Here is a 10,954-nt window from a genome sequence, read left to right as displayed (position 1 = left end):
TAGCGTGATCAACTCTGCAACTGCATGGTAACGTGTGGCCAATGGAATAAACTCTACTCGAGTGTTCTATAGCCATCATCCTCAATAATTGTGTTTTGTTAACTTGAGCAGATCGACCTGCAGTTGTTATGGCTACTGCAACTTCGGCAGTTGGCCTCATCTACACTTCCAAGAGGGAGTCCAGTGGACACTGGTGCATGCCTTAACTTGGCTTGGCACTTAGGCCTGTTTGGGAGAGAGCTTCTAGGAGTGTCAGCTACTCCGACGAAGCCCCAAACAAAAGCTCTCCCAAACTGGCCAACTTACAACGAAGCCCCAAACAAAAGCTCTCCCAAACTGGCCAACTCCAGTGCTTTCAAACAGCAGCACTACCTGGTCCTATCTTCTCGACGATTGACGGTGACATTCCACAGGGTGGTTTCTATGATCTCCATGGTGCAGACATCGCCCACCCTGATCCCATTATCGAGGCAGAAACTCTTCCAGCCTCCAACCAGCTGGCCGCAATTCTGGTACAGGTTTAGACACGCCTGCCAAGATTTGGTGCTGCTGGTAGAAGTTTTGAGCGTGATCATGCAGCGTTGTCGAAATCCAATCGCCTTACAGAAGGGCAGTGGCAAATTCTGCAAGAATTGCAGTCGCATGTAAGCAATTGTTGACAATCACAGAAGTCCAATCAACCAACAAACTATGTCAGCAATTGTTGACAATCAATGTATCACTGTGGATGAATAATGACTCCTAGTGCTGTAGTTTCTTATCATTTTGTTTCCTGTTGTGATAACACACATACATAAATTATCAGTAACTATAGCATCAAATAAAAAAGTAAGTTCATGTCTCGGCATTCTGACATGTAAGCTACTCAGCAGAGGGCTTGCATGCATATACAATAGTAACAAAGCCCTTTAAAGTCTTGCATGCATATCCTAGCATATTTCAGTTCAGTTTTTCCTAAAAGTTGGAACATGTTTATCCTATTTACAACTTTTTACTCACAATCAATAGAGAAATAGTTGTGCTTACGAGGTGATTTTCAATTGTGCTGGCATTGATCTCCTTCTTTACCCAAGCAGGTGGCCCAATCTCAAAGACACTTTTTGTCCTACTCTTGTTCAAATAATTCATGGAGCCTTGAAGCATCTTTTGTCCATCAGTATTTGACTTGTTTTTCTTGCTCTTAGGGGTTTCCTGCTGATCCCAAGTACATGTAAATATTGATAATTCACTAGACAAAAAGGGATAAGTGCTTCAGCATGTAACTCACATAGCAGAACTGATTCATCTTTTCCTCATGGCGCGTGATAAGTACATTCCACAGTGTGGTTTCGATGACATTGAAGGTGCAGGTATCCCCTTCCTTGAGATGATTTTCCTGGCAGAACTGTCTCCAACCCTGCACAAGCAGGTAGCTGCTAGTTTTGCATGTGAGTCCATGCACAAGCCAAGATTTAGTACCATCTGCTCTTGAGGTTCTCAGTGTTATTGTGCATGGTTTCCGCAACCCAATAGCATCACAGAAAGCTTTTGCCAAAGCCTGCAATAATTGCAAATGCATAAATGAATACAATATCTAGCATTATTTCAAATCTAGTATGTCAATTCGTTGACTAGTTTCATCCTGTTAGCATGCACATGTATTATCAGTAGTTAGAGGCAATCGAATGAAGATGTTGGCTCAATCTCCCCATAATGAAAAAGACGAAGGTAACAGAAGTCTCTGATGCCAATAAAACCATGACCTATAATGTTTACAGCTCATATTCCTATCAAACAGATGATTTTATCTTATTTAATAATCAAATGCAAGGTTATGCTTACAAGATGCTTTTCAAGTGTGTTGGTGTTGATCTGCTTCTTTATCCATGACGGCGGCCCAATCTTGTAGATCGAGTTCCTTCCTAATGATGTCTTGTTCTTACGCTTATGCTTCTGAAAGGAAACAGATGGTGCTTTCTGCAACTTCTCACTATGTGGTAATGTTGATCCTTGATAAGACAACAGAGACATTCACTTCAATATTTAACTCATTCTAATCCATTACTAGAAGATTCAAAATATAATAAAGTTATGTATCACTTGCTCACTTTGTTGGGCTCTGTTTTCCTTCTGCTTGGAATCTCTCGGAAATCCATCAGTGCCAAACACTTTGACAGTGAAAACCATGTTGCCCTCATACCTCACCAGCAGGGCATTAGATTCTGTAATGTCATGAAACACCATAAACTGCGACCAGCCACCTTTGAAGAACATGTCCGATCGATATGTCTCAAGTTTAATGTTATAAACTTTGCCATGGGGGCCCAGAACAATGGCCATACAATTGTTCTGGTGCTCTTTGGGGATGTGCTGTTGCAAAAACTTAGCAGGTATTGGCTGCAATAATACAATAAAAGAGTAAAGTGAGGCCATTCCAGTAAATGAAAATAAAGTGAGCAAAAAGAATTAGCAGCAACAGTCTGCGAACCATCTTTTCCATGAAATCGGTTGAAAGCGCAATGATGAACTGTGGTTTACGAGCGGTGGCTTTGCCACTCACGGCTGCTTCAGCTGAATAAAGTAAGAGTTAGAAACAACCAGTTTGAACTGGAAATAGAAATTCATTCTTAGCACTTTAGAATTAGAAGCAGGTAAGGTCCCATATACCACTTCGGTTCAAATATCTTCTTGCAAAGCTTCCCTGTCCCCAATCATTAACAAAAATGTTTTAAATCTTTACAAAATCAGGTGCACATTTTAAGGACCCACAATGTAAAAATTAGCTTTATAGCATCCAAGTTGAACACAAAACAGAAATCTACTTTATCATAAAAGGAGATAACATGCTTTTTAGAGTCTCTCTAGAAAGTCCCACCCAAGAAAAAAGCATGCACCCCCTTAATTAAGTCAGTCCACATTGATTAGCAAGTTTTTTTGGGCTTGAAAGAGAAGAAACAAAAAGATAGTTAACGCTTGCCACAAAAAGAAACTAGCCGTGCAATTCTGTGGGCTGCTAGGCTACATCAATTAATCACTAAACGGAAATCATATACTCTTTTCTGTAAAGGTAACTTGTCGCAAGCTCCTGATCCCCAGTTATTTTGAACATAGTAATTTTTAGGACTACACCATTGCAGCATTACAATTAGGTTTCAGAGGCCAAGCGGATCACCCACGTTACTGATAGATGTTCCATTATAGGCACACGGTGCTACTGCAAGAAGAGGGGTTACAATTTGTTTCCTTTCTCAACCGAAATTAGGTTTACAATCTTTCTTATCTTATATCGAACCAAAAGAGGGTCCGCAGTGAGGGAAGAACAGGATAAAATTACAGAAAGAGCTGAAGCGCCCATCAAATTCAGGTGACTAATTTCTAATTCATCTGAGACTCCGACAACCGGAGAGGGAACCGAATTCGCAAGTCTTGAATCCTAAGATTCTTGCAAATGCGCGGAATCTTTGTTACCTGGAGACGGAGCGGGAGCGCCGAGGTCCCTGAGGCAGCGGGTGCGGTCGAAGGCCTTGACCGTCAGCACGCCGCGGCCGCGGTGGCGGAGGACGAGGAGCCACCCTGCGCCGACGCCGCACGCGTCGGCGAGCTCGGGCCAGCCGCGGCCCAGGAACGCGCCGTCGCCGTCGCGCCCGACCTCGACGCGCCATAAGACCTTGCCATTGCCGCCCATCGGGCCAACGACGAGGGCCTCCTCGGCGAGCTCGTCGGGGATGCGCTGCAGAGTGGAAGAAAAAGATCAGCATCGCCAGAGGCGGCGAGAGAAGGCGCCGGTCTTTACTGACCAGACTGTCGCAGGTGAACGGCAGCAGCACCCTGAGGTGCTTGGCGGCCGCGGCGTGGTCGCCGGACGAAGCCATGCCTGGGTAGAGTGGGGTTTTCCGCCGGGGACATGTAGAGGCACCTGGGTAACCCAAAGGTTTCCCCCGTTGATAATTGGGACACGATGGGTTATTGCGTTGCCTCTGTTTTAAATTCTAATTGTAATTTTATTTTACTTTTTTCACTATATTTTTATCCCTGTTTTTTACTTTTTCACTCTAAAGTCTTCGTTTATTTTTAGTATTGACTCCGTTAGCTGCGTGCCTGCGTCAAGAATTTAAAACATTTAGAAAAAGACACTTTTTAATATAAGGAAACATAAATATATCATTTATCTCTGTATTCCTTCAACTTGTGTGGTTCTTCCCTTACTTTTCTCCCCGACATTCTCTCCCATCCCGTGCGAACCTTAGGTTGTCTGCACTAGGTACGCTACCCCTTCCTCCAGTACAGGGTAGCGTAAATCCCAGCACCATCTACTCTATAATAAGCAATGCTAAATAAGAGGATGGGAAAATGAGTCCGCTATTTCTAGCGGGATAGAGGAGCGCTATACCGCTTGCTAGCCCCACCTCACCTCCAGCCGTTGCTCCCTGTGCTCTGCTCCGCCACCGCGGCCGGCGTGCGCGCGAGTCGAGGCTCCACCGCCACAACCGACGCTCGCGCGAGTGGATGGGGGAGGAGGAGCAGAGGGCGGCGAGGGAGGAGGTGCATAGGGGGCGGAGAAGGAAATGAAAAGTGAGCTGGGGAAATCGAGGCCGCGCCGCCACCGCTTGTCGTCACTGATCTGATGGTGGAAGAGGGCCGAGCCGCTCAATTCGTCGCCGCCGCCGGAGCTCGAGGGAAGGGGAGGCCTGTAGGTGCACGGGAGGCCACAAATGGGAAGGAGAGCTCCGTCGGGGCTCTGCTCCACCGATCTGCCGCCGTCGGTTAGGGAGACGGCACTAGTGGCTGTGCGTAAGCCCATGGGAAGGGAGAGGCCTGTCGCCGCCGGTGAGGTAGGAGGCGCGGGGATGGCAGGCTAGAGAGAAGGGTGAAGAGATGGGAGAGAGAGAGAGAATGATGTGGTAGGGAGTGCAGCAAATAAAGGAAGTAGGGGTGAGAGAAAAAAATAATCTGATAAGTAGGTTGTGCTGTTGGTAGTTGGTATAAAGTAGGGTATGAAAGAGTATTGAAGAACTGGATATAGAATAGAGAATCTCGATGATCAGAATAAAATATTTTTTAAAAGATAAATTTAAAGTTTGACGTATGCACGAAGGTTTAGGAGACGATTTCCTCGAGCAGAGGCGGCACGTGGCGGCCAGCAGCTGCGGCGGCACGGGGCCTGCACGGAGGCTACGGCTACGACAGCTGCCTTTAGCTCGCGTACCAGGTCCGTGCAGTGCGGAGGTAGGGCTCGGGCGGCGCGGTGGCTGCGGCTAAGTATGGAAATAGATTCGGATATTTTGGATATCTGTTTTTTGGTTTCCTTCCAGTTTCCACCTCTTAGAATGGAAATGAATCGAATACGTATAAAAACAGATTCGGATATCTCGAATATCCATTTTTCTATTTCCCTATCATTTTCATTCCTAGCCGCGGCAGCGTGCGCGCCAGGTCCGTGCGGCGCGTCGGGCGGGCTCGGGCGGCGCGAGTGGCGGGGCAGCATCCACCAGCACGCACGCTCCTCTCTAGCTCTCTCTCTCTGCTGCGTAGGCTTCTGTAGCCAGCTGTGGCTGACTGACTGTGGCTGCACTAGGGGTATAGATGGCCATGCGGCCCGCGGCGCAAAGGCCCGCCCCGAGCACGGCAAATTTGGCCTGGCCCAAGCATGGCCCGGCCCGGTCAAAATCATGCTCGGGCCAGCCCGGCCCGCACCCCGTGCCCGGGCTTGGGCCGCACCCCCTGCCCGTGGGCCGGCACGGTCCAGCACGGAAGTTGCAGGCCGGGCCGTAGGCGGCCCGCTAACTTTCACAGGCCACAGCCCAGCCCACACACACACCCACTCCAAACCCTAGACCTAAGTCTACCAGACCCACCCGGCCGCCCCGAGTGGCGCTCCCCCGCCCCCTCCCCCCGCAAGCGCAGCGCCCCCCGCTCCTCGTCACCGCGGCTCCGCCCCGCCGCTTATGGGCCGTGGCCTCCTCGCCCTCTCCCGCTGCTGGCGGTGGAAATCCGGCGACGGGCGCTGCCAGCAGCTCCTTATCCTCTGCTGCTGCCTCCCCGGCCCGCCGCTCCTCGTCTCCGCCCCGCCGCCCGCGGCCTCCTCGGCTCCGTGCCTCCGCCCCGCCGGACGCCGCCTCCTCGTCTCCGGTTCTCCGCCCCGCCGGTCGGCACCTCGGCGCCTCCTCATCTCCGCCTCGCCGACCACCGCATCCTCGGCTCCGCGGCACCGGCCACCGCCTCCTCGTCACCCCCTGCCGTCTGCCGCCTCCTCATCTCCGCAGCGGCCGCGACGCCGGCCGCCACGGAGTCGTCGACGCGATCTGTGTTGTTGGGCCGCGGGCCGCCTGATCTGTGTTGTTGGGCCGGGCTGTTTCGGGCTGGCCCGGCACGAAAGTGGCCCGTGGGCTCGTGCCTGGGCCGCCAGGGGAGCCCGTGGGCAGGCACGGCCCGGCCCGCAGAGCAATTGGGCCGGGCTAGGCACGGCCCGTTAAAGAACGGGCTAGGGCGGGCCTGGGCCAGGGCCGGGCCGGGCCGGGCCGCCCGAATGGCCATCTATAACTAGGGGGTACAAATGCGTGCGTATGTAGGTACGTGCTAGCTACATACTACTCCCTCCGTTTCATATTATAAGTCATTACAAAAATTTTGGAGAGTCAAAATTTTTCAAATTTGATCAAATTTATATAACAAAATAATAACATTTATGATACCAATTAAGTATCATTAGATTCTTTGTTACCTATATTTTCATAGTATACCTATTTGATGTCATAAATCTTTGTATTTTTCTCTATAATTTTGGTTAAACTTTGAGATGATTTGACCCTCCAAAATTCTTAGAATGACTTATAATTTATAATTTGGAATGGAGGGAGTAGGTGCGAGTGCAGGAGATCGCATGCATCGCCAATGGAGCGCCGTAGTTAGTCTACTACGAGTGTTAGTTCTTGGATCCAGGAGCAGTGAAACAGCCACCGTACAAATTAAACCCTTCCCTAGCCTTTTTCTCCCATCACCCCCCCCCCCCTCCGTTCCCTCTGTAATTTCCTATAGGCTATAGAACCGCTTTTTCTTTTTTCCGTTCCGAACAATGCAAGTTTTTCACGACAAACTTTTTCATGACAAGCTCGGCAAAAAAGGTATTCATTGATCAGCACAACTCTTCTTCTTCTTTTGCAAGATTCGGTACAACTTATTCAAATAGATATTCCGAAACAGACAAACGAGCACCTAAAAAAATCTGTAAGGGTATATTCATGGGGTTCTAAAAAAGTTGAGCTATATTTGCAAGGGCAAAATTGTCTTCTTTGACACTGTTATGTGTTATTACCGGTGTAGGAGTAAAATGAGACTTTATTTCCAAATATGAGGGTAAAAAAGCAAAATGAAAGAATGTGGCGGTAAAATCACAATTAGGGTCATTGTTTGCCTAAACGGTCGTTTACATAGTTTAAATTATACGGCGGTGGTCGGGGTACGCGGGGAGGCGGGGCTAGCCCGCGGCCAAGGCAGCCCACGTGGGGTTGGCGCACGCGACAACATGGCGCGGCCCTTGCAGGGGCAGTCTGGGACGGTGCAGCAGGGGCAGCGGCCGGCCGACGCCATGTTCCCGCGGCGGCGGTGCGGTGAGGGGCACGGAAAGAGGTTGGGGGGGGGGGGGGTCGAGGAGGATGCGACAAAGCTCACCGCATGCTGAGTTCATGCGGAGGAAGGCCGGAAGACGGAGGTCGACACGCGGGGCGAAGCTTCGAGCGGTCAACAATGGTGGATGTCGAGGTGTGGAAAACCACAGCCGGGTGGCGTAATACACCCGTCTATGCCCAGAGGGTGAGTACTCGGGGGTTAGCTAAGACTAGTTCGATCTCGCTGGAAGAACACTCGTTTACATAGTTAAAACGATACATAGTGATACACTATTTCCGTTTAATCTATTATTTGGACCGTCTAAACAACCGTTTTGCCTGTTTAAACACCCGTTTTACCGAAATAATGAGCTAAACTGGAGGTGACCGACTGTTTATCATTTAGCGTTTAGTATAACACTGATTAGGGTTCAAAACAGTGGCAAGAACACAATTTCCCCTTGGAACATTGGGTCGTACCTACAACTGCCCAGGTGCATTTGGTCACCTGGGTGGCTGGGTTCCAATCTTTTTTAGCTGGATTTGTTAGAACATTTAACTAGAATAAGTTTGGATATAAATTTTAGAAATGGAGGCAACCAGGAGGGTATGACTCTTCCAATATGGATTAGTTAAGAACGCCCCTGAAACTGGTCTCTAGCCTAGTGATTACAGCACCTGAGTACATCTAGCAGATCTGGGTCCGATTTTTGTGAGAGCGAATTAAACGGGTATGTGATATTTGTTTTTAAAAAAGAGGTAGAGGCTCCCTTGCTGACTTGGGTCCACCACCCAAAACCACAGCCACTACTAACCACTACCTTAATGGTCCCTGCCATTGATCCTCCCAACCGGCCTCCTCTACCACCGTGATAGGACAACGCCACTATCCTCTCACCATCCTAAACCCCAAGCCGGCGAGCTTTCAATCCTTCCCACTATTCCGGTAGCCACAAAACTTCTTCTCAACTTAAGACTCCACCCTAACTCTCATGTGCTCATCGATATTGGTGCTGTTGTCGGAGAAGAGGTGCTCGTCGAAGAAGAGGTCACCCGTCACCGGAGTTGAAGGTGCATCAATTTGTTACTCCCCCCTCCCGACGTCCCCTCCCCTTCCCTTGACATCACCGCCCCTTCCATTTCTTGTATACTCGAAATCACGAGACTAGAGGGCTCAAATTAGACTTTTCCATTTAGGAATATTTAGCGGGAGTATATTACCAAGGATTGCAATGTTTTATTTAGTTCTATTTGTTTGTAGTTTGATGGGGGCATTTACCAAGGTTAGATTTTTTTTCAGTTTATGTATGTACGTTGGAAGGGTTCGTTGTTGACCTAAGATTGACAGTTTAAGTAGGTTAATGTTGGGTTTTTGTAATCTGCCCGGTAAATTATGTGTAGATAGTACCACCAGTATGACACCGTGTTTAGTAGGTTAATTATGCGTGCACTGTCAGCATTATTTATCATTTTCCAAAAAAGAAATATAAGCTTTGGTTTTAGCACAGTTTGATAAGTATTAATCAAGAGTTTTCTTGATTAAAAACATATAGTTCAGTCAGGTTCAAAGCCACCACAATGAAACCGAACTTCTAGCCTCATAGTAGGTTCACAAACAACGTGAACTTTGACCTTTGCTGCATCTGATTGCTCTCTAAGGTTCAACCTTGGCTAGAACCTGAATCTTAGCTAGCTTACAAACCTGAAACTTCCTCTCCATCACCACCCGATCTAAGTTAATCAATTCGATGAAGTTAAGCCAATGACATCGATCTTGTAACTGCACCCTGAGTCTGCAGACAGGACCTCTCCCTGAAGTGTTCCAATCAAGCACTTATAACAGTACAAGTCAAGGTACCGGTAAAACCTGTACATCCAATGCTACGAACAGTAACATCCTGTGTTTTTTTAACAACAGATACCAAAACACAGGTGAATTGATGTGCTAACTGGTACTAGGTTACCGAGGCTCGATGATGACATGCCACAGGGTAGTGTCAACGATTTTGAAGGTGCACACATCCCCCACCTTGATCCCATTATCCCGGCAGAACCTCTGGAGACCACTAACATGGTGGCTGCTCCTATTGTACGGAACAACACGTGCCTGCCAAGATGTGCTGCTCATGTACTGCTGCCAGTCGAGGAGGAAGTCGTAGTCTATAGGCTACGGGTCCACAAATATCAGTGATTTCATAAGGGCCAACATATCGGGGAGCTAATTTGCCCTTCACGCCGAATCTCTGCACACCCTTGGTTGGCGAGACGTGAAGATAGACATGATTACCCACTTCAAATTGCAAAGGGTCTATCCTTTTATCAAAATAACTCTTTTGCCTAGACTGGGCGGCCTTCAAATTCTCTTGTATTACCCTCACCTTCTCTTCTGCCTCTGATACGAGATCGGGCCCGAATACCACTCGTTCTCCGACTTGCGACCAGCTCAAAGGGGTACGACACCGTCGACCATATAAGGCCTCAAATGGTGCCATTTTCAAACTCTCTTGGTAACTATTGTTGTACGAGAACTCCGCTAGAGCTAGACATTTGTCCCAACTCTTGTCATAATGAATGACGCAAGCCCTCAACATGTCTTCCAGGATTTGGTTCCCCCTCTCAGTTTGTCCATCAGTCTGTGGGTGATAAGCTGAGCTTCGAATTAATTTTGTCCCAAGGGATGCTTGCAACTTTTCCCAAAAGTGTGCAACAAACTGTGTCCCACGATCAGAAATGATTGTCTTGGGTACCCCATGCAAGCAAACAATGCGATCGAGATAGATCTCAGCATACTTCTTGGCAGTGTAAGTAGTATGTACTGGAATGAAATGTGCCGTCTTGGTTAGTCTAAAAATAATCCCGCCTTGGTTAGTACCGCCCTAATTAATCTGGCTCAAGTGCGCTAACCATCGTCTTAAAAATAATCCCGGCTAACACGCACTTCAAACGGAGTAATTCGGCAGTGCTGTCGGGTAAAGTCCCGAAGAATCCACCTGACCGTCGATCGAACCCAAAGCTTACATGCAACCCACACGAAGGTGAGTCCAGAGAGTACTACATTTCACAGATATAATACATTACAGAGTCTTAACTTAATTATTACAAACCAGTTTCGAAAACTCCGAAAGGTAATTGAAGTTCGAAAAGAAAGTAGTTCAGAGTTCACTGCAGCGGAAATAAAATGAGTTATAAATGACGATACATGATGTCATGATGAAGCCCGTACATGACATCACTCGGCATTGTCATCGTTGGCCGGAGTCGTATCCCACTCCACCGACCAACCAGGCGGTAAAACACACGGCCAAGTCAAACTAGCTATCTGATCTTCAAAAGTATCACCTGAAAACAAAGTGGAGCCACAAGCAAGGCTG

At 48.1% G+C, this 10,954-nt stretch overlaps 1 protein-coding gene across 2 annotated transcripts; it reads right to left on the bottom strand.

Annotated features, from left to right (window-relative positions):
- LOC120681680 (putative B3 domain-containing protein Os04g0346900) lies at window positions 1-3,919 on the bottom strand. 2 transcript variants are annotated; one of them, XM_039963267.1, is made up of 8 exons: window positions 3,777-3,919; window positions 3,448-3,709; window positions 2,468-2,550; window positions 2,088-2,376; window positions 1,822-1,988; window positions 1,268-1,537; window positions 1,027-1,194; window positions 1-623 (listed from the first exon to the last, which is right to left on the bottom strand). In XM_039963267.1, exons 1-8 carry the CDS (start codon window positions 3,849-3,851, stop codon window positions 369-371), a joined length of 1,569 nt encoding a protein of 522 aa, XP_039819201.1. In that variant the 5' UTR covers window positions 3,852-3,919; the 3' UTR covers window positions 1-368. The 2 variants fall into 2 exon arrangements, with proteins under 2 accessions (XP_039819201.1, XP_039819202.1); XM_039963268.1 differs by having other exon boundaries at window positions 1,027-1,191; window positions 3,777-3,918.
- Window positions 3,920-10,954: the final 7,035 nt, after the last annotated feature.

This window comes from Panicum virgatum, chromosome 7N (assembly GCF_016808335.1).
Source record: "Panicum virgatum strain AP13 chromosome 7N, P.virgatum_v5, whole genome shotgun sequence".
Taxonomy (NCBI): Eukaryota; Viridiplantae; Streptophyta; class Magnoliopsida; order Poales; family Poaceae; genus Panicum; species Panicum virgatum.
The sequence above is the reverse complement of the archived record's forward strand: the minus strand, read 5'-3'. Positions and strand labels throughout refer to the sequence as shown.

Bases quoted from the DNA above. Each gene is read 5' to 3' on its own strand.
- LOC120681680 (XM_039963267.1), bottom strand. From the start codon at position 3,851: ATGGCTTCGTCCGGCGACCACGCCGCGGCCGCCAAGCACCTCAGGGTG. The intron at 2,551-3,447 runs GTAACAAAGATT...TACTTTATTCAG, and splicing joins CGCTCCCGCTCCGTCTCCAG to CTGAAGCAGCCGTGAGTGGC. The intron at 624-1,026 runs GTAAGCACAACT...CAATTCTTGCAG, and splicing joins GCACAATTGAAAATCACCTC to AATTTGCCACTGCCCTTCTG.